The sequence below is a fragment of the Moschus berezovskii genome, chromosome 14 (assembly GCF_049115385.1).
Source record: "Moschus berezovskii isolate FMDL1 chromosome 14, NW_MosBer_1.0, whole genome shotgun sequence".
Lineage (NCBI taxonomy): Eukaryota > Metazoa > Chordata > Mammalia > Artiodactyla > Moschidae > Moschus > Moschus berezovskii.
In genome coordinates, this window is record NC_142473.1 from 84,326,463 (window position 1) to 84,351,072 (window position 24,610).

Genomic DNA, 24,610 nt, shown 5'->3' on the forward strand with positions numbered 1-24,610 from the left:
AGTTGTTCAATCATGTCCAACTCTGTGCAACCCCCGGACCATAATCAGCCAGGATCCTCTGTCCATGGAATTCTCCCAGCAACAATACTGAAATTGGGTTGCCATTTCCTCCTCCAGTCATCTTCCCAACCCAGGGATGGAACCTGTGTCTCTTGCATCTCCTGCATTGGCTGGCAGATTCTTTACCACTGAGCCACCTGGGAAAATAATGTAAAAAATAGCAGTATACCTGCTTTGAAAAATTTTCTACAGATATAGCTCAATTGTACAAAAAAAAAAGGTTTTAATGACCTGGATAACCATGATGGTGTGGACACAAACTTAGAACCAGACATCCTAGAGTGTGAAGCCAAGTGGGCCTTGGAAAGCAGTACTATGAACAAAGCTAGTGGAGGTGATGGAATTCTAGCTGAGTTATTTCAAATCTTAAAATGATGTGGTTAAAGTGCTACATTCAATATGCCAGCAAATTGGAAAACTCACGAGACTGGAAAAGGTCAGATTTCAATCCAATCTGAAAGAAAGGCAATGGCAAAGAATGCTCAGACTACTATGCAATTGTGCTCATTGCATATGCTTGCAAGGAAATGCTCAAAATCCTTCAAGCTAGGCTTCAACAGACATGAACTAAGAACTTCCAGATGTACAAGCTGGCTTTAGAAAGGGCAGAGGAACCAGAGATCAAATTGCCAACATCAGTTGTATCATAAAAAAAGCAAGAGAATTCCAGAAAAAAAAAAAAACATTTACTTCTGCCTCATTGACTATGTAAAAGCCTTTGACTGTGTGGATTGTAATGAGCTGTGGAAAATTCTTAAAGAGATGCAAATGCCAGACCACATTACATGCCTCCTGATAAACCTGTGTGCAGTCAATAAACAACAGTCGGAATCGGACTTACAGCAAGGTTGTATTTAGCTTGTACATGTATTTAGCATGTTTATTTAGCTTGTATATGCAGAGTACATCGTGCAAAATTCCAGATAGAATGTAGCCCAAGCTGGAATCAAGATTGCCTTAAGAAATATCAACCTCAGATATGCAGATGATATCATTCGAATGGCAGAAATGAAGAGGAACTAAAGAGTCTCTTGACGAAGGTGAAAGAAGAGAGTGAAAACGATGTCTTAAAACTCAACATTCAAAACACAAAGATTACGGCATCTGGTCCCATCACTTCATGGCAAATAGATGGGGAAAAAAGTGGAAGCAGTGATACATTTTATTTTCTTGGGTTCCAAAATCACTATGGACATTGAAATTAAAAGATGCTTGCTCCTTGGAAGGAAAGCTATGACAAACCTAGAGAGTGTATTAAAAAGCAGAGATATCACTTTCCTGACAAAGACCCAAACAGCTTCAAGCTATGGTTTTCCCAGTAGTCACATAAAGTTGTGAGAGTAGGACCATAAAGAAGGCTGAGGGCTGAAGAATTGAAGCTTTCAAATTGTGGTGCTGGAGAAGACTCTTGAGAGTCCCTTCAACAGCAAAAGGGTCAAATCAGTCAATCCTGGAAGAAATCAACCCTGAATATTCACTGGAAAGACTGATGCTGATGCTGAAGCTCCAATATTTTGGCCAGTTGCTCCGAACAGCCAACTCCCTGGAAAAGACCTTGATGCTGGGAAAGATTGAGGGCAGGAGGAGAAGGGGGTTACAGTGTATGAAATTGTTGGATAGCATCACTGACTCATGGGACATGAGTTTAAGCAAACTCAGGGAGATACTGGAAGATGGAAGAGCTTGGCGTGCTACAGCTCATGGGGTTGCAAAGAGTCCAACATGACTTGGCAACTGAACAATAATAACAATATTGGAAAGTGAGGAACACGTTTGAAAATCATGTATCTATATATCTGACAACTAACTTGTATCCAAACTTTATGAAAATCTCTCATCAATAATAAAAATCAAATTAATAAAATTTACTCAAAGGATTGGATTGATACTCTCACTAAGAAGATGTATAAATAGCAAGGTCCTGGATAGCAGTTTGCTTAGCATCTTTACTTGTTAGGGACATGACAACAAAGTAAATTAAAAATACTGATCATGCCTAATTTTCTGTTTTATCTGAATTTTCATTTAGTATTTAACAGGAACAAAGATTATGTTTTTATTTGTTTGGGTTACATTTCTATTTGTTTGTTTTCTGCATTTTTTTTTTTTTTTTCTGTAAACCCTGCCTGGAGAATCCCAGGGATGGGGGAGCCTGGTTGGCTGCCGTCTATGGGGTCGCACAGAGTCGGACACGACTGTAGTGACTTAGCAAGAAACTCATCAAGCTAAATTTCATATCATTAGTACATTTTTAATTTGGGAAAAAGATTAATAGGGACAATTGTTGATTCATTTTTTAATGTCATCGCCATTCTTGATGTGATCAACCCAATACTCAAACATCTAATGTATTACTGTGGAGATATTGTTGAGAAAAAGATCAAACCATGTTCAGTTCAGTTCAGTTCAGTCGCTCAGTCGTGTCCGACTCTCCGCGACCCCATGAATCACAGCACGCCAGGCCTCCCTGTCCATCACCAACCATGTAACTAATTGCTAATAATTTTCCACTGGTTAAAATCAAGACACTGATGCATTTATGTCACAAAAGAATTTCAGTGTAATTATTAACCTCTCTGGCACATATTTGCTGTATGTAGAATTATCCTTGATTATCTGATTCTATTTCTATCCAAATTAATTTTCCCTCAGGTACTTCCTGATCTTCTGGGATTCAAAAATCCCTCGAGTTGCATTTTATTCCACCAGAACCTGACTTTAGCTTTGTAACAGCTCCTCAAAACCATGTAGACTATCGTGCCTTCAATCTGTTCCCATGTATCCATTTAAAACTCAATTTGGGCAGCTACATTACAATTGTAAGTTGGATAAACTAAAGTATCTCCCAAAGGGATCTATGTCTCATTAAAAATGGAGACCTTAAATTATTGGAAAACATGTCTCAAGGAGAAAATGTGTTCCTCAGGTACAAACAAGTGAGAAAAAAACAATCTATACTTAGCATTTCTCTAGTGCCCCTGGTGACAGTAAGATTGTGTGTAGGGAGGTGTCTACCCAGAAGGTTACTTTTTCAGGACACAGTTGTCTGCTCCTCAAACTTGGAGTATTGAGTGCAGAGCTCACTGCATGACCGGGAACCAAAGTTCATTATGGCCCAGTGTTGGTGGGAGAAAGACTAGGAGAACCTGTGAAAGGACCCAGACGGTGCTGTTCCACAAACAGAGCAACTCTCCAGCATAAAGATTAATTATGTACTGAGATACTCTGTGAAATAATGCACTGCATCATCTTCACAAACGTATCAGCACTTATTTGCCCAAGAAACTGTTAGATCAAAAAAAATTAACAATCTGCAGTGAGCATACTTTGTTTATGGAAATTTTCTTTTTCTTTTTTTGTAGTCAGAATTTTTTATTCACTTTATTTTAGTTTTTATACACAAAGAAAAATCATGTTCATATCCAACATGAACAAAAACTTAAAAAGGCAGAACTAGAAGACATGTGTCCTTCACCAAAGCAAAGCTGTGCTAAAGGTTCCAAACATTTCAATTTTTAAAATAAATATTTTCATTTTCCGATGTCTACTTTCATGTCTTCAGAGTGTCACAAGGAAATTGAAGCTATCATGAATTACATTCTGTTTAGAGTCCCCGCTCACTGTGTTTGGTAACTGGCCATGCCATATCCAGCTTGGTTGGGAGGAGGTATTACAGGGGGAGGGGCTTGTCCTTGGGGAGGCTGAGCACCAAATCCACCCATCCAAGCAGCTGAAGGTGATTGATCTACTCCAAATCCCTGTTGATTCCATGGCTGCCCGTATACTCCATAAGGCGGTACTTGCCACCCATTTGCCATATACTGTCCATACTGCTGTGGGTTTCCATAAACTTGGCTCCACTGGCCCCACTGACTATAGTCAACCTGTTGAAAGTTTTTAGTCATATCAGGAGATTCTTTACCCCAATAGCATTTAACAACATGTCCTTCAATTGTAGTACCATTCACCGAAACAATAGCATGAGCCGCACTTTCATGGGTAGAAAATCTGACAAATGAATAGCCCGTTTCTGGAAAAACTCTGATTTCCATAATTTGCCCAAATGGTGAGAAGGTCTGCCTCATAAGCTGATCTGTTAAGCCAGAAGCAATTCCTCCACAGTACACAGTACAGTTTTTTGGACTTGACTGGTTTACTACATCTTCAAATCTCAACTGCTTAGTGTTATTTTCTAGGGTACTTTTAGGTGCAGGTGGTTTACGGGTGGCCCAGTTGGTTCTGATTTGACGACCACCCAAACACTGACCTCCCATATGCACAATTGCATTTTCTGCATCCAGTTTATTATAAAAAGATACAAAGCCATAGCCTTTGGATTTTCCAGTTGCCATGTCTTTAACTACTCGGGCATCTGATATTTTACCAAAGGGGGCAAATGCTGATTTGATATCTTCTGTTGTAATTTCTGGACTCAAATCTCCAACAAACACGTGGAAATGATTGGAAGTATCTTTTTTCTGGCTACTTAGTGTTGTTGCCCAGTTTACTTTGACCTCCGTTCCCCAAATTTTTCTCCCATTCATAGCAGCTAATGCAGCAGCTGCATCTCTGTGTTCATAAAATTCCACAAAGCAATATGGGTCATTGCTTGTATGCTCTGCGATCATTTTACAGCTTTTACAGGGTCCAATCTGACTGAACAACTGAAGAATAAGAACTTCTGTCACACCTCTGGAGAGGTTACCTACGTATCTAGGCTATAAACACCATATTTTCTGATGATAGAACCATATGTCTTAGCTTGTGTGTGTCAACCACTTTAAAGCCCAAACCAAAGATCACAGTGTAAAATAAAAGAAGGATCTCCAAGTCACCTTCAAATTTTTCATCATGTTACTTGCATCTAGAAGAAGAGAGTCCGGGGCTGCCCGTCGTCTTCCATCATGGTGGGTGCGCCGGAGCGATCCCGGGACAAGGGGGAGGGGGCAGGGAGGAAGGGGAGGGGGGGCTCCGGGCACCGGCCGGGGACACAGGAAGAGGCCCCGACCGCGCTCTCGGGCTTTCTCCCTCCAGCCCGCTCCGGACACTGCGCTCCAATCCGGAGGAGCAGGAGGAGGAGGAGGATGGACAAAATGGCCGCCGCCACCAGCCAGGCAGGAAACGGGGCCGGAAATTTTCTTTTTAGAGTACGATGCACATAAAGAAGACATTCTTCTATAAAAGTATACTACAAGGAAACTTTCAATAATGAAAAGATGCTAATCCCAGAACACCAAAGATAAAACATGCCTAGTGTCTCAGAAACTGTCATCCCACATTTATCACAAATTGATGTCCAATACAGTACTTTGTGCTTCCCTGATGGCTCAGTGGTAAAGAGTCTGACTGCAATGCAGAAGACACGGGTTCTATCCCTGGGTCAGGAAGATCACTTGGAATAGGAAATGGCAACACACTCCAGCATTCTTGTCCAAGAAATCCCATGAATAGAGGAAGCTTGTGAATCTGTGGGACTGCGAAACAGTCAGACAAGACTTAGCAACTAAACCACCACCACCACCACAGATACTTAGTTTTAATATTTTGAGTTATATAGTAGTATAATCATAGGTTTTATATTTTCATTTCTGACTTCTTTTGCTCAATATTATTTGAATGAAATTTCTCTACACTTTTGTATCTCAAGGCAGTTCATTCATCCTCATTTTACGTAGTTTTCCTACGTATAAAAGTACCATATAGTAATTTATGTAATCAAGAGCAGGTGTCATTATACTTGACCTATAAATTTTCATTGACCTATAAATTTCACTGAACATACCATTTATTTATATGCTATTCATGGTTGCTTTCATGATTCATGATTTCGTGATCTGAGGGTTGTGACAAAGTATATGAACTGTGACCTCTAAAATGTACATTATTTAACACTGCTGAAAAGTTTGTTAGGTCTTTAATGTGTTGAGAAAGTTGAGTTTAAGAAGAAAAGCTGAAGAAAATTTTAGTTCTATGCCATTACAAGTAAAGCAATGAAGAATCCTTTGTGTACATCTTTTGGGTGTCATAGTCACTCATTTCTTTGGGGTATCATTCAAAGAACTGCATTTTTTGAGTCATATGACATGTACATGTCCAGCTATATTAGACCCACCTTCAGGTTTTACAAAGTGTGGCAACAAGTCTTATTCTACTGTTAATGTGTAAAGTAATGGTTGGTCCACATCCTCACCAAGAGTTTCTAATTCAAATATTTGCATCGCGCAATTTGTTAGGTTGATTGGTTTGATCAATTTGATCAAACCAGTCAATCCTAAGGAAATCAACCCTGGATATTCATTGGAAGGACTGGTGCTGAAACTGAAGCCCCAATATTTTGACCACCTGATGCGAAGAGCTGACTCATTGGAAAAGACCCTGATGCTGGGAAAGATTGAAGGCAGGAGGAGAAGGGGATGACAGAGGATGAGATGGTTGGATGGCATCACCGACTCAATGGGCATGGGTTTGGGTGGACTCTGGCAGTTGGTGATGGACAGGGAGGCCTGGTGTACTGTGGTTCATGGGGTCACGGAGGCGGACATGACTGAGTAACTGAACTGAACTGATATTGTATTTACCTTTATCTGTCTGCCTTTTTAGCCAGCATAATGCATTTATGGTTCTTCCATATGTGGTAAACAAAGCATCCTGAATTCTAAGTAACACAGTCTTGTCCCTCTCAAGACCCATCTGATTGTCAGATCCTCAGGCCCACTATCATTTTATCTCCCAAGTAGAATAATTATTAGATCTAAGACTGAATATATCTATCAAAAGATACACTAGTTTTCGATTTTATTTTGTATTTAAAATCCTCATTTTTTATTTCATAATGATTTTGAGATTTCTTATAAGTTATACAGCTATTTAATCAATTAATGCCTCTTGTTAGCATTAGCTTATATTCATTAATATATCAAGTACAGTGTATACCATAGAGCAATAATTCTTAAGGTAGCCAATATATTATTCAAATGACAGAATAAACCAGCAAAATTTGACAAAATTAGAGAATTTTGGAAAGTTTTCAACAAAGGGAAAGCACCATATATAAATTCTTGATACATGAATCAAAGTATGCAATATTTCAGAACTAAAATATTTCTAAAACTTAGACTTTATAACAACAAATTCTCATTTGAACTATTCAAGACAGCTTTGTTTCTCTTGCATCACGCAGTATAAGTTTATAAAAACAAAAACAGCAATATGTGTGTACTTGTGACTTTGAGATTGTGTGAAATATAAACCTTTAAACTCATATTTAAAGTTTCAGCTTTTCCAGGGCCTGTTTCACATCCTTGTTCCTTAGGCTGTAAATCAGAGGGTTTAACATGGGAATCACAAGGGTGTAAAACAACGAGGGCATTTTGTCTTCATCTAGAGAGTAGGATGAACTTGGTCTGAAATACATGAAGAATACAGTTCCCTGGAAAACTGCCACAGCGGTTAGGTGGGAGGTGCAGGTGGAGAAAGCTTTGATCCTTCCTTCTGTAGAGCGGATCTTCAGTACTGCTAGAATGATATAACAATAAGAGACAAGGACTCCTGAAATGGAGGTCAGTTCAACACAGCCAAAAAAAATGAATAATGCCAATTCATTGACTCGTGTATCAGAGCAGGAAAGAGAGAGAAGTGGAGGTAAGTCACAAAAAAAGTGGTTAACCACATTTGACCCACAGAAACATAAGCGGAATGCTAATGTCGTGTGTATCAAAGTATCTGTCATTCCCAACAGGTAAACTCCCGCCATGAGCAGGGAGCAGACCCTGCTGGACATGCTGACTGCATAGAGCAAGGGGCTGCTGATGGCCTTGTACCGGTCATAGGCCATCACTGCCAGCAGCAGACACTCACAATCTATAAAGTTAGAGAACACCAAAAATTGCAGAGCACAGCCGTAGAAGGAGATTGACCTCTTTTTGGCTAAAAGGTCCACCAGCATCTTGGGGCCGACGGCTGTGGAATAGCAGAGGTCACAGAAGGAGAGGTGGCTGAGGAAAAAGTACATGGGTGTGTGCAGCTTGGGATCCATTCTAATCAAAATAATCATTCCAAGGTTTGCCAGAAGGTTAATGAGATAGACAATAACAAACATGATAAATAAGATCGTCTTGACTGCAGGCTTGTCCGTAATTCCCCACAATATGAACTCAGTTAAGGAGGAGCAGTTTCCTCTTTTCATCCTTCTGTCTTCTTGTCTAAACTTTTGAGGAAATGATCAAGAAAACGATACACGTAAGGGAACCACTTCAGGGTGCTGACAAAATATCTGCAAGGAAGAACACAATTTATTTCTGCAATGGTCTTTTTTTAAAAATATATTTTCAGCCTGGTGTCTCTAACATCAGTGTTTTTTGTACACTGTTTTGAAGATATGATGAGATATCAGTTCATCCAAATATCCAAGGAAGGTAGTGCTCAGAGGAAATGAAGCATTCATGACAGCAACCAGTCAATCCTAAAGAAAATCAGCCCTGATTATTCATTGGAAGGACCGACTGATGCTGAAGCTGAAGCTCCAATACTTTGGCCACCTGTTGCAAAGAACCAACTCATTAGAAAAGATCCTACTGCTCGGAAAGATTGAAGGCAAAAGAAGAGGCAGCAGAAGATGAGATGGTTAGATAGCATCGCCAACTCAACTGACGTAGATTTGAACAAACTCCAAGAGACAGTGAAGGACAAGGTAGCCTAGAGTGTTGCAGTCCATGGGGTCACAAAGAGTCAGACATGACTTAGTGACTGATCAGCAACAACATAGGCAGTGACACACTTCAGAAATTACATCTAGATTTGCACAGAAGTTTCTCAACTGCCTATCTCAGACATTTTTATTATTATCAGGTTGATAGTAATACCCCTTTAAAGAATGCCCATTGATCAAGTCATTTTCTGAGTGTGTGCCTGCATGCGTGATCTGTCGATAAACTCTGTTTGACCTGTTGCGTTCTCATAGACTGCAGCCCTCCAGGCTTCCTATCCATGGAATTTTCCAGGAAAGATTCTTATCCCACGGAGAGTGAAGCCTGGTGGGTTGCAGTTCATGAGGTCGCAATGAGAGAGACAGGACATGACGACAGCATATCCTCAGAAAAAGAGTGAGTGAGTGGGCATTCTTTAAAGAGGTATCTCTAGCTACCTGATAATAATAAATATATCAGAAATAGACAGTTGAGAAACTTCTATTTCCAAATGTTGTTCCTAACTAAACTACTGCCATAAGCTCTTTAATTTCTCTGAGCACTGTATTCTTTGTATTGAGAAGGATATTTAGATGAATTGACATCTCGTTACATCGCCAAAGCAGTGTGGAAAAAAAACACCGGTCCTAGAGACATCAGGCTGAAAGTATGTGAATAGCCATTTACTGTGCTGAAAAAATTCCTTGGATACAAAAATTTATTTTCATTATCATGTTGCACATAACACAGAATTTAAAATATTTATTGTTAGGTTTACAATCTGTTAGTATACTAATAGATTGCACTGATAACAATGAAAATAATTGTTATTCATCCTAGTCTTTAGTATTTAGTGAGACATGAAATAAGTAACATTGAAACCTTTCTCTAAAAATTCCTCACTGCTTTGCCATATGACTTATTACTGATTTATAGAGTTTCTGCTGCCAGCCAAAGGAGGAGTCTCTTGAACAAAGGAAAATCCTAAAATGAAGTGAAAACCACAGAATCTAACACCCACTGTTGCATCTCTTTGGATTTTAACTTTCATATTATAAAAGAGGAAATAGGTTTAGGGACAATAAAAGCCCACACGATACATAGGTTTCTCTGTCTAGTATGTATGCAGCATGTGTCTGCCATGTCTGCATGCAGAGCACATGTCTCTGATGTATATGAGACTAGTATGTGGGTAAGGGATTTTTTCTTTTCACCTTAGTAGCTATGGGGCTTCACATAAAGATGAATATGCACATTTAATTCTTAAATTCACCCCTACATTATATTTTAAATAAAAGAGAACAAATCCACCAAGCTCTCTTTAAATTCACCTTTATGCTACTCTGATTATAAAAGGAGTAATATCTTTCCTATAAACCTGAATCGAGGTAAATTAATAGCTATCTTATGGATATTAACAAGCACAGAATCTGCCAGTTCTGAGAAGAAAATATTGTTCTCTGTTCTTTAAATCGGGACCTGAAAACCTACCTACCTGAGATGAGCTGATCTTAGGTAGCTGAACAGTAAGCAGATAGCATTTTATTTTACCAGGCACAATGGGATTTAAATCCCTGGGCCACTGCCTTTGAGTGTTGGTGTTGTACAAACATGTCATTAATTATATTTCTGCTTCTTCATGTTGGCTCATGAATTCAGGGACAAATGTAGCACAGGATGACCTTGTTTACACCAATATTGTCATAAGTTAATCTAGCATAAGGGGGGCTTCCCTTGTAGCTCAATTGGTAAAGGATCTGCCTGCAATGCAGGAGACCGGGGTTTGATTCCTGGGTCAGGAAGATCCCTGGAGAAGGAAATAGCAACCCACTCCAGTACTCTTGCCTGGAAAATCCCATGGATAGAGAAGCCTGGCAAGCTACAGTCCATGGGATCCCAAGGGTCCTACATGACTTAGTGACTAAACCACCACCACCAAGGATGAAGCAGTGTGAGCAAATATAGACATGTTTCCATAATATATGATGAAAATATTTAAAAACCATACATTTGTATATATGACAAAGAACTTGTATTCAAAATATATGAACTTTCATCAATAGTAAAAAAAAACAAAAACAAAAAGTGAGCCAAAAAAAAAATTGAACAAATACTCTCAACAAGATGATAAATAAGCAAGAGATTAATGCTTAAGAATTTCGTTCTTATGTGAATCAGTAGGTATTAAGGCAGTGGCATGGAGAAGGCAGTGGCAGCCCACTCCCGTACTCTTGCCTGGAAAATCCCATGGACAGAGGAGCCTGGTGGGCTGCAGTCCATGGGGTCGCAAAGAGTCAGACGCAACTGAGCGACTACACTTTCACTTTCATGCATTGGAGAAGGAAATGACAACCCACTCCAGTGTTCTTGCCTGGAGAATCCCAGGGACAGGGGAGCCTGGTGGGCTGCCGTCTATGGGGCCACACAGAGTCGGACACAACTGAAGCAACTTAGCAGCAGCAGCAGCAGCAAGGCAGTGGCAATAAAGCCACAATAAGATAACATAACCTAAATGTTAATGGACTGAAATTAAATACTCACAACTAATTTTCTGTTTCATCTGAATTCTCATTTGTGAAATACACAGGCTTTTTCTATCAGTTTGGGTGTTTTCTCAGTTCTTTTCAATCTTTTTGTTTGTTTTTCTACTTTTTTCCTTTAAATCTGAGAAATTATTTATGCTAAAATTCATAAATATAGTACACATACAATTTTGTAAAAGTGATTCTCAATTTTTTAAAATGCCTTTATATATGTCATTGTTATTCTTGCCTATGAGGAGCTCAACACGAAAATGTCACCTGTAACCTGTGGAGATATCATTGAGGCAAATCTCAAACCACAATATGATTGCTAATAATTTCCTGCTGAAATTAAGAAGGGCTCCCACGTGGTTCAGTGGTAAAGAATCCAACTACCAATGCAGGAGACTCAGGAGACATACGTTCGATCCCTGGTTCAGGAAGACCCCCAGAGGAGGAAATGGCACCCCACTCCGGTGTTCTTGCCTGGAAAATTCCATGGACAGAGGAGCCTGGCAGGCTACAATCCAGGGGTTGCAAAGAGTCGGACATAACTGAGCACGTGTGTGTGCGCGCCTACACACACACACACACACACACACACACACACACACACACGATCAAGAAACTGATTATGTTTCAAAAGCATTTTGCTATCATTATTTACTTCTCTGTTACATATATGGTGTACCTACAGTTGTTCTCACTCCCCTAATTCTACTAATATCAAAATTAATTTTTCCCTCAGATACATCCCTATCTTCAGGGATGCAAAAATCCCTTGGGTTACATTTTGTTCAGCCAGAAGCAAGTGTTCATTTTTTAACAGGCCTGCTCCTCAAAAACATGTGGACTAACAGCTTTCTCGGAGAAGGCAATGGCAAGCCACTCCAGTACTATTGCCTGGAAAATCCCATGGATGGAGGAGCCTGGTAGGCTGCAGTCCATGGGGTCGCTAAGGGTCAGACACGACTGAGCGACTTCACTTTCACTTTTCACTTTCACACATTGGAGAAGGAAATGGCAACACACTCCAGTGTTCTTGCCTGGAGAGTCCCAGGGATGGGGGAGCCTGGTGGGCTTCCGTCTATGGGGCCACACAGAGTCGGACATGACTGCAGTGACTTAGCAGCAGCAGCAGCAGCAACAGCTTTCTATCGTCCCCCACATAAAGATTTAAACCTGAGTTTGGGTAGCTACATTAAAAAGCAGAGACATTACTTTGCCGACCAAGGTCCGTCTAGTCAAGGCAATGGTTTTTCCCGTGGTCATGTATGGATGTGAGAGTTGGACTGTGAAGAAAGCTGATCGCCGAAGAATCGATGCTTTTGAACTGTGGTGTTGGAGAAGACTCTTGAGAGTCCCTTATACTGCAAGGAGATCCAACCAGTCCATTCTAAAGGCGATCAATCCTGGATGTTCATTGGAGGGACTGATGCTAAAGCTGAAACTCCAATACTTTGGCCACCTCATGAGACGAGTTGACTCACTGGAAAAGACTCTGATGCTGGGAAAGGTTGGGGGCGGGAGGAGAAGGGGACGACGGAGAATGAGATGGCTGGATGGCATCACCGACTCTGTGGACATGAGTTTGAGTGTACTCCGGGAGTTGGTGATGGACAGGGAGGCCTGGCGTGCTGTGATTCATGGGGTCGCGGAGAGTCGGACACGACTGAGCGACTGAACTGAACTGAACTGAACTGGGTAGCTACATTACTAATTGCAAGGTGGATAAACAAAAATATCTCCCAATGGGACTGGTGCTTCATTAAAAATGGAGATTTTAAGTAATCAAAAAACATCTTAAGGAGAAAATGTATGCTTCCAATACAAGTGAGGGGAAAAAAAAGTCATTATTTAGGTTTTTCCTGGTGCTTCTGCTGACACGAAAACAATTTTATGTCGGCAAATACTACCCGAAGATGATCTTTTTTTAGAATATAAGGGTCAGTTCCTCAAACCTTGAGTAGTATGACACAGAGCTCATTGCATGGTCCAATACTGAAGTGCATTAGCGCTCCCTGCTGCTGTGAGAGTGACCAGGAGAGCCAGTGGGTGGACGAATGCAGTGCTGCTCTACAAGCAAGGCAGCGCTTTCAGTGATATAGAGATCAATAATGTACTGAGATACTCTGGTAATTATGCTCTACATCAATTTCATAAATCTATAAGAATAATCATTTCATATAAGAAAATTTTAGACTTAAAATAAATATTAATATTTTTTACAATCTCATAGAGAAAAAAAATAAAGTTGGTGATTTTAAAATATAATATACATACAGAAAAATTTCCATCTAAAAATGCAGGCTGCAAAAACCTTTCAAAAATGGAAAGATTCCTGCACCTAAAACCAAAAAAAAGAAAAACTGGGATGAACCAGAAGGATGGTAGGGGGATGGAGGTGAGAGGGGGGTTCAAGATGGGGAACACATGTACACCTAGGGCAGATTCATGTCAATGTATGGCAAAACCAGTACAATAATGTAAAGTAAAAAATAAATAAATAAATAAACTTGTTTGAAAAAAAATACTAGATTCTCAGAAACTGTCCGTACATACATCAGAAATTGATTTTCCATATGATATGTGTTTGTTTATTTTTAAGGTACATAGTAGTGAGATCATACAGATTTTACACTTTTATGTCTGACTTTTTTCACTCAAGATTATGTTGTGAAATTTTCCCATACTCTTGTATGAGGATGTAGTTATTCACTCTCATTGCTGTGTACTTTTCCAGCATATGAACTTATCATAAAGTCATTTGTCTAATATAAAGCGGGAGTCAGTGAACTTGACCTGTTAAGTTTTATTGGAGCTGTGACACACCATTTATTCATATATTATGGATGTCTGCTTTTGTGATAGAGGACAAAACAGTTTAGATGTACCAAGATTTTATGGTCTACAAACCCTAAAATATCTGCTATTAAATACTTTCAAAAAAGTATGTCGTCTTGATCTAATGTATTAAAAGAAACGAGTTGCTTTTGTTGTTACACTTCTGTAATCAATAAATGGTGAGCATTTCTGTACATGTCTTTTGGGTGCATATTCACTCTCTATTCTTGGACATACTTCTAGGAATAATATTTTTGGTCCTAGGACATTTATTTGTCCAGCTATTGGCGACTCAGACATAGAATTTTACCAAGTGCAGTATCAAATCTCAACCTACTGTCAAGGCATAAAAACTGTGGTTGTTTCATATCCGCAACAGTTCAGTTCAGTTCAGTTCAGTCGCTCAGTCGTGTCCGACTCTTTGCGACCCCATGAATCACAGCACGCCAGGCCTCCCTGTCCATCACCAACTCCCGGAGTTCACTCAAACTCATGTCCATAGAGTCGGTGATGCCATCCAGCCATCTCATTCTCCGTTGTCCCCTTCTCCTCCCGCCCCCAACCTTTCCCAGCATCAGAGTCTTTTCCAGTCTGCCACAGTAGTAGATACTTGTTTACTATTTGGTGTGTAAACAAGTACTTTTGCCATTTGGTAAATGTCAACACAACTCAGCATTTTATTTCACTTCCATTTACTTCAGCACTAATAAAGTTGGATATCTATCCGCTTCTATAAGTGAACGTTTGCAGCCTCACGCCATGAGCTACTCCAGAATTCGTGACCTCCAGAGGAGAGGATTTTGATCTGGAGTCAGAGAGGAGGCTTGATCACTTGAAGTTTTTGTGTAATAAAGTTTTATTAAAGCATTAAGGGATAGAGGAAGCTCTGACATAGACATCAGAAGGGGGCAGAAAGAGTGCCCCCCTTGCTAGCTTTTAGCAAGGAGTTATATATCTGTTAAAAAATCACCTCAAAACTGAGAGAGTTGCGTCAGGCCCTCTCCCACAACATGCATTTTGAGACAGCACGGGACACAACGTGAATCATCCCCAGCCATAAAACAATTGACATGAACCTTAAAGAAAGGCAGATTTCCAAGCAAATACATAGTTTCATTAGCATAGCTTAAGAGAGCATTCGCATGAGTAAGACATATGGATCTGTTGAGCCATTTTCAGTTCAAGGTTTGAGAAAAGTTAGGTCCAGGCTGAACCAGGGGTCTTCCTGACAACAGAGCATTTAAAACAAACCTTCTTTTAATTTTGTATAGAGAAGGAACAAACAAAACAAACAAACAAAAAACATCTGCCACTTGCAGTTTATTTCCTCTTCTTGGGGATCCCTAGCCTTCCTGCCTGTTACCCTCTCATAAGGAGTCCATGAGATGTTGAACTTGGATAACAGGGCATGTAAAACAGATGTTTTTAAAAGTTTTTGGCCTACTAAAGCTCACACTGTCTTGATGGCTTCATGTAACTGACATTTCAGGTTGAGTGAGTGAGTGAAAGTCACTCAGTCATGTCCAACTATTTGCAACCCCATGTACTATACAGTCCATGGAATTCTGCAGGCAGAATACTGGAGTTGGAAGCCTTTCCCTTCTCCAAGGGATCTTCCCAACCCAGGGATCAAACCCAGGTATCCCGCATTTCAGGTGGATTCTTTACCAGCTGAGACGCAAGGGAAACCCTAGAATACTGGAGTGGGTAGTCTATCTCTTCTCCAGGGGATCTTCCTGACTCGGGAATCGAACTGGGGTCTCTTGCACTGCAAGCGGATTCTTTACCAACTGAGATAACCAGCCGATATGTTCAGATCAATTCTTTGACTGAATGTGAAGTGACTCTTTTTGTTTTTTCTTCATATTCTTTCCACTGATATGGATGGATTTACACTACTAAAGCCATATTTTACAGAGGCAGATCATATTGCCTGAAAAGAGCCTTAGAGGTAATATAGCTTAAATCCCTCTTCTACACAGGGTGATCTGAGGGATAGAGAGAAAGAGTGAGGTATTTAGATTAGTGTTCCTGCCTGGTTCAGAGCATGGTTCTAACTAAAGAGAAAGACATCCAGGGTGGTTAAAGATTTCTTCCTCTAACTTTAACCCAGATCAGATCCTACTACTTACTGGTATGGTGAACGTTACTGCTTTCCTATTTGTAAGGAGTACACTTGTACAGCCTGCAACAAGTATGACTCTGTCTGTCCTCTGCATTAGACAGTTCAGTTCAGTCTCTCAGTCGTGTCTGACTCTTTGCGACCCCATGGACTGCAGCACGTCAGACTTCCCTGTCCATCCCCAACTTCCAGAGCTTGCTCAAACTCATGCCATTGAGTTGGTGATTGCCATGTTTATGCTGAAGTATTTCAGTGGCAAGGATGAAGAAAGAGGTCAAGATATAGGGATTTGACTGTAGTATTAAAACATTACATATATCATTGATAAATTGCATTTGCACAATGATATTTTCCATGGGTCATTGGTGCATGTATGAGGATAATGTGATGTGAAGACATTAAAATGGTAAAGAATGAAGAATACTGAAATTGATAGGCTAGAATGAAGTTTGTGATGTATTGTTACCATTTTTTCACAGATTACTGTCAAGAAAGAAGAATCATCCTGCCCAAATTCCTATCTGAGTTAGAAATCATCTAAAAAATAATTTCCATAATTTCTCATTAATTTCTTCAATTTGAGGATAGGAAGCCTACTGAATCAGTAGGCTCTATTTTTGGAATTCCATTTAATGGGCTTAAAATATTCTTCTATTTACATATTCCTCACTGGATACAATAAAATGGGCTAGTATTCATGTTGAATTAGTCTTTAGATGCTGACATGAAACTGATCATATATATGAAGATGGATTAATTAGATCCATTTTTATTAATCTCTGAATTAATGGTAGTCCATCGACACCCTATTTTAACTATATTTCTGACTATTTGCTGCTATTTTACTGCTTATAAGCAACAAGTCAAAAGAAGTCTGAGTGAATTGATAAAGTATGCCAGGAGTACACATATTTAAGTCTTTTATATTATGCAAGAATTATCCTAATTTTGTCACTATGAGAATTTTTCTTAACATGCCATGCTGCTACTGCTAATTCACTTCAGTCGTGTCCGACTCTGTGCGACACCATGGACGGCAGCCCACCAGGCTCTCCCATCCCTGGGATTCTCCAGGCAAGAATACTGGAGTGGGTTGCCATTTCCTTCTCCAATTAACATGCCATAGTGCTTTACAAATACCACCCTGAACAACAGAGGAATTATGTAGGCTTTATTTTTCCATTCTGAAATATTGTCACATAAGGACATTTTACAATGGAAGCAAGAAAATTGAAGACCATCAGAGGTTTTTAATTTTATAATTGCAATGGATAAATATGTCTCTTTCAGTACATTATGGTATTTTAAATACATGGTCACATCTTAGCTTTCTCAACAAACTAATTTAGTGCTTTAGCCTTCAGGAAACCAGATCAAAAGCAGATGAAATATTCAAATAGCAAGAACTTAGAGCTTATTCTTTCTAGTGAAATTAATAAGCATGTCTTTATAGTATATTATCTTAATGTAAAAAACCATTTTATGGACATTCCAAACAAACGTGATTATGTGTTCAATATGTTAACTATATTCTGATATACATTTTTAAGCTACTTATCAAACCCTCATTTAATTTTGTACTACTGACATAAAATTAACAGTGAAAAAGTTTGTCTTCTGTTTTTAGTTTATTATGATTTGTTTATTTGGTCTTCCAGACAACATGTAGTGCTTTGTTTATATAATGCAATGCTCAGTCTTTAGCAAAGATCTCTGATAAACAGGGTGATATAAAGCAATCTTTTAAATAGGTGGTTTCTTGTGAACCACAAAGAGACAAAGGGGTTGTTTAACCAGAGCAAAGAGTAAGGAAAATGGGAAGGAATTTGGTGTGCAGATAGTCACAGAAGAATCGATAGCTGATGAAGCACTGTGATGTACTTTACCAGGATTCTGTCCACTGGCCCTTAACTTCTTTTACTCTTTTATTTTAAACTGTGTTTAGATAAAATTGACAAACAGCATGCTTATGATATAGAGCATGAAGATTTAATATAAGTTACATTCTGAAATAATTACTACAATAAAGTTAGTTAACACATTCATCAATTTACACAGCTCTCATTTTGAGTGTGCATACCATGAAAACCTTTAAGAACTGCTCTCAGCAGTTTTCAGTCTTGCAATGAACACCTGTTAACTAGCCACAGTGCACATGAGACCCCATGACTTATTCATTGAGTAACAGAAAGTCTGTAAACTTTGACCAACATCACCCATTGCTCCCCCCTTCCAGCCCGTAGCAATAGCCAATCTATTCTCTATTTCTATGTGCTTGACCAGTTGGAGCCGACGTGTTTGTAAGACCCATACAGTACTTTCTTCCTCTGAATGAATTATTTCACTTAGCATATGCCCCTCACGGCTCTTCCATATTGTAGCCAATATGACTTCTTCTAACAGGCATGGACTCGTACACTTCAAGATTTGACTAACTGTCATATCCTCTGCCTGCTATTTTTTCATCTCCCAAATTGAATCCTTTTCTGATTTGACTGAATATCCAAAGATGCCTTTCCTTTAGACTTTTTTAGATATTTTTACTTTTGAATAATAGACCACTATGTGTTATCTCATGATGAATTTCAGAATTACTTGACAGTTTAGTTAATACATTATTAATAGTAGCTTATATTTAGTAGTATTTAAACTGCAAGATGTATCGTAGTGCATAAAGAACCGAAAAGCTCAAGATGGGGAACACATGTACACCCGGGGCAGTTTCATGTCAATGTATGGCAAAAGCAATACAATAATGTAAAGTAATTAGCCTCCAATTAAAATAAATAAATAAATAAATACTAAAAAAAGATCAATGAACAAAATGCATTATATATCGTAGTGTAATTTAAATAGTGCTTGACTAAAAACTGAACAAAACTAACATATTTAAAAAGTCAGAAAAGTTTTTCCCAGAAACTAATGCCATATACAAATTCTGGAACTGTAAAGAAGCATGACAGGTGGGGGAAATAGCAACATACTTTAAATAGAAATTATGTTTCTCATGTAACTTACCATTTAATTTTAATAAATCAACAATCACCATATATGTATGGATGGGTATGTGTGCACATACACAAAATATAAATTTTTAAAGCCATTTATTTTTCAATTTTTCCAGGGCCTGTTTTACATCCTTGTTCCTTAGGCTGTAAATCAGAGGGTTTAACATGGGGATCGCAAGGGTGTAAAACAAAGAGGTCATTTTGTCTTCATCTAGAGAGTACGAAGAACTCGGCCTGAAATACATGAAGAGCATTGTTCCCTGGAAGATTGCCACAGAAGTTAGGTGAGAGATGCAGGTAGAGAAAGCTTTGAACCCGCCTTTGGCCGAGTGGATCTTCAAGACTGATAGGATGATATAACAGTAAGACACAAGGACTCCTGAAATTGTACTCAGTTCAATGAAGCCAAAAGCAGTAAATATCAGTAACTCATTGACCTGTGTGTCTGAGCAAGATAGTAATAGAAGAGGAGCAACATCACAAAAAAAGTGGTTAATCTCATTTGACCCACAGAAGCATAAGCGGAATGCTAATGTCATGTGTATCAAAGTCTCTGCTATACTCACCAGGTAAACCCCGGCCATGAGCAGGGAGCACACCCCACTGGACATGCTGACTGCATAGAGCAAGGGGCTGCTGACGGCCTTGTACCGGTCATAGGCCATCACTGCCAGCAGCAGACACTCACAATCTATAAAGGTATAGAGCACCAATAATTGCAGGGCACAGCCATAGAAAGGAATTGATTTGTTCTCAGCCAATAGGTCCACCAGCATCTTGGGGCCAACTGCTGTGGAAATGCTGAGGTCACAGAAGGAGAGGTGGCTGAGGAAAAAGTACATGGGTGTGTGCAGCTGGGGGTCCGTCAGAATCAGGGTTATCATTCCAAGATTTGCCAGAAGAGTGATGAGATAGACAAGGAGAAACATGGTAAATAGAATCACTTTGGTCTTGGTATTATCAGTAATTCCCAAGAAAATGAATTCAGTTACAGAGGAGCAATTCCCTGTGTCCATTCTCTTTTGTTCTTGTGTAAACTTTTGGAGAAAATGATCAAGAAAATGATACTTGCGTGTGTAACACTTTTCAGCATCTACAAAATGTCAAAAGACAGAATCTTTTTTCTGTGTCTTTTTATACTTAGAAAATTATTCAGTCATGCACCCACTATTTAGAGAGGCATGGCTCTCTATTCTGCAATAATAAAAAAGTATCTGAAAAAGAACTTTGAGAAATTGGATGTAAATCTAGATGTCATTCATGAGGTTTTTTACTTTCTATAAGCTCTTCTCTGCATGTTAGTTTCTTCATCCCAGGGAGTAGATTTACAGAAATTTAACTCTTTACCTCTTGAGAAAAATCTAGAAGAGACACCAGTGTTAGAGAGACCAGACTGTAAGACATAAGAACTGAGCATTTATGAGGGCTGAAAATATTCACTTAGGTACAAAAAGCGAAAACAATTTTTATGTTTCTCCTAAACTGGCTGTATACTTGTATACTCATTGCTTTTCCTTTTTATGTAAAGTCTACTACATTAGCCTCCAATTAAAATAAATAAATTTAAAAAAAGGCCTCAGTGGATAATGTTTTCCATATCCTGTAGGTTTTAAGACTTTGTATTTTTGTTATCTTTCTGTCATGATGTTGTTTTTAAATGCCATGTACTCAGTGAGTGATATAAACACATTGTAAATTTCAGTTTTCTAATAAAAATTTTTGAAAATTAAAAAGAAGAAGAAAAAAAGAATGATTGGTTTCAGAGAATTTGACTTAGTTCCAGAACAGTGAGTATATCAATGACTAGTAAAAAAATTATTATACTCCTGGTGTTAGTTTATGTTATGATCAGTATTTGTTTGGACATGAATTAAGTATTAATGACCTGATTTTCTAGAAATTTATTCTTGCTTCCCCACAGTGCTCATTACCTCTTTGTGGAGTGGCAGTTGTCAAAAGGTGAATCTCTTAACAAGTGGAAATAAAGTGCTGAAAGGAAATGAAAACAACGGAATTCATTGTATGATTCGCATCACTTTAGATTTTAAATGGCCTGTTAGTTACTAAAGCGGAAATAAGATGAGGGGCAATAATGTTCCTAAAATGCATAGACTTTCCTCTTTGTTATATGTGTGTATGTGTATACATTTCAATGTTTATAAGAATAGGATGGAAGCAATGAACTTTTCCCCCCTCAGACCTAAGTAAACATGGCACTTGGTTCACATGGATATGAATTTGTACATGTTTTTATTTTTATTGCGGTACCTGTTCTGTTCTGTCCCGTCGCTCAGTCGTGTCCGACTCTCTGCGACCCCGTGGACTGTAGCCTACCAGGCTTCTCCGTCCATGGGATTCTCCAGGCAAGAATACTGGAGTGGGTTACCGTTTCCTTCTCCAGGGGATCTTCCCGACCCAGGGATCGAACCCGGGTCTCCCGCATTGGAGGCAGAAGCTTTAACCTCTGAGCCACCAGGGAAGCCCATTGCGGTACCTACTCTATTTTAATAAAACAAAACATATTTTAAATTCATGTATGCATTTTTCCAATGATAAAAAGAGTAAATATTTCCTGTGAAGCAAGAACAAAATAAAATAAATAAACAGTGGCATTGTGGATATTAACAAGTTCAGATTCTTGTAATTCTGAGATCGAAATATTTCTAGCCATTAATTTCAGGTTTTAATGAGTAGGCAGGCACAAAATGGTTCATTTACAATTTTTTTTTCCCTCAAAATGTGAAGTATTTTCTTCTATATTCTTTAAGTTAGGAACTGGAAACCTACCTGAGATGAGCAGGTCTTGGCTAGCTGAACAATAAGCAGATGGCCTCTTATTTTACCAGGTACATTGGGACTTAAATCCCTGTGTTCCTGCCCCTCTGCTTTGATGTTACACAAACATTTCACTAATTATATTTCTGCTTCTGTATTCCCCGCTGAGAATCAGAAGCCACTTAGCACAGACTGAGTTTTCATGCTTCACTACTGTCATCAGATTGATCTATGGTAAAAAGAAAGTTGCGAATTTTTTTTGTGTGATGGGCTTCCCGGTTATCCTGAAACGGTTTCGTCTTTCTTTAGTTAAAGAGTAAACCTACTGAAACTCAAAAAGATCCTCCCTGCATTACTTCCGTTTCGTTAGATTTGTTCATAGTGTTTTAGAGTCTCCTTCACATCTCATTTAAGGATATTACCACACTTGGTTCATGTTTTCTTTTTTACTGAAATGCAATGTGTACATTATAAAATTCACCCTTCTAATGTATACGGTTCTTTGCTTTTACTATATTTTTATTATTTTTAGGTTATCACCAGTATTTACTTGCACAACATTTTCATTATTACAATAAGAAATCCATATTTATTAGCTGTCACTTTCCCGTCCTTCCTCCCTGAGCCTGGCAACTACTAATTTACTTTCTGATTATTTGTGCTTTCCAATTCTTGGCCTCCTTTTAAACAGAATTATGCAACATGCTTTTTTTTTGGTTGTTGTTATTCTTTTCATCAGCCTTCTTGTCTTCATTGAAATATATTCAAGGTTCATCTATATTACATATTTATCCTTCTTTGACTTTTTGCCATACTTCATCTGTTTTGACAAAAAAAAATTAGCAGAAATATTGTAAGTCACTTCTGGGTCTTGTCTTGAAGAAGACAGTATGTGAAAGCCATGAATTACTATTACAACTAGCCACGTGATTAAACAGTGTGGCACATTCTGAGATTACACGAACCGAAAGGGAGTATTTAAGTCCATCTTCTAGACATTCTCATCTAGTGTCAATTATTAAAGAACTTGCAACCTAGCCAGTCTCTCCACTGAATATTTCATGCAACCTCAGTAAACACGAGAAAGAACAAAATAAGGAGTCAGTGGTCATTCTCTTAAGCTATTTGGTTTTGAAATACAGTTTATGTAGGAAGAGCTAACTAGAACAGTGTGCAAAAATAAATCAGAGAAACAAGCTTTTGAATATATATAAATGCATGCATATTCAAGGGTTTCCCAGGTGACTCAGTAGAAAAGAATCTGACTGTCTAGCAGGAGATGTGGGTTTGATCCTTGGGTTGGGAAGAGCCCCCTGGAGTAGAAAATGGCAATCCACACCAGTATTCTTGCCTGGGAAATTTGGGCAGAGGAGCCTGCCAGGCTACCATCCATGGGGTCACAAAGAATCAGACATGACTGCGCATACGTGGTCAATGGTCACTCTCAAGTTATCTAGTTTTGAAATGCAGTTTATGTAGCAAAAGATAAGTGGAACATTGTGCAAAAATAAATCAGAGAAGCAAGCTTTTGAATATATATATAAATGCAAGTATATTCAAAGATTGAGGAAAAATGTTTGAAAACTATACACACACACACACACACACACACATATATAATCTGACAAAGAACTTGTAGCCAAAGTATATGAAGAGTCCTCACAGACAGTGAGACAACAAACAATCTAATAAAAATTGAACAAAGAGTTTGAACAAATTAAGTCTCATCAAGAAGATATACACAAAGAAACCGACTTCAGACCCAAAGACACATACAGACTGAAAATGAGTGGATGTAAGAAGGTAGTCTGTGCAAATGAAAATCAAAAGAAAGCTGGAAAAGCAATACTCATATCAGACAAGATAGACTTTAAAGAATGTTAAAAGAGACAAGGAAAGACACTACACAATGAACATGAAGAAGACATAACAATTATAAATATATATGCACCCAACACAGGAACACTTCAATATATAAGGCAAGTGCTAATATCTATAAAAGGGGAAATTGGCAGTAACTCAACAATAGTGGGGGACTCTAACATTCAAATTAAACCAATGGATGAATCACCCAGGCAGAAAATTAATAAGTAAACCAACTCTGATCGCCGAAGAATCGATGCTTTTGAACTGTGGTGTTGGAGAAGACTCTTGAGAGTCCCTTATACTGCAAGGAGATCCAACCAGTCCATTCTAAAGGAGATCAATCCTGGATGTTCATTGGAGGGACTGATGCTAAAGCTGAAACTCCAATACTTTGGCCACCTCATGAGACGAGTTGACTCACTGGAAAAGACTCTGATGCTGGGAAAGGTTGGGGGCGGGAGGAGAAGGGGACGACGGAGAATGAGATGGCTGGATGGCATCACCGACTCTGTGGACATGAGTTTGAGTGAACTCCGGGAGTTGGTGATGGACAGGGAGGCCTGGCGTGCTGTGATTCATGGGGTCGCGGAGAGTCGGACATGACTGAGCGACTGAACTGAACTGAACTGAACTGAACTCTTAAATAACACAATAGACCAGATAGATTTGATATTTGTAGGACATTCCATCTGAAAGAAGCAGAATACACATTCATCTCAAGTAAACATG

The 24,610-nt window shown here is 38.9% G+C and overlaps 2 protein-coding genes and 1 pseudogene across 2 annotated transcripts; all 3 read right to left on the reverse strand.

Annotated features, from left to right (window-relative positions):
- Positions 1–3,476: 3,476 nt before the first annotated feature.
- On the reverse strand, positions 3,477–4,703 carry LOC148775723 (nucleolysin TIAR pseudogene; annotated as a pseudogene).
- Positions 4,704–7,324: 2,621 nt separating this feature from the next.
- Positions 7,325–8,272, reverse strand: LOC148775724 (olfactory receptor 5W2-like). The gene has a single exon (XM_088843561.1). It carries the CDS (start codon positions 8,243–8,245, stop codon positions 7,325–7,327), a length of 921 nt encoding a protein of 306 aa, XP_088699687.1. The 5' UTR covers positions 8,246–8,272.
- Positions 8,273–19,326: 11,054 nt separating this feature from the next.
- LOC148775725 (olfactory receptor 5W2-like) lies at positions 19,327–20,292 on the reverse strand. Its single transcript, XM_088843562.1, has one exon. It carries the CDS (start codon positions 20,254–20,256, stop codon positions 19,327–19,329), a length of 930 nt encoding a protein of 309 aa, XP_088699688.1. The 5' UTR covers positions 20,257–20,292.
- Between the last annotated feature and the right edge of the window lie 4,318 nt (positions 20,293–24,610).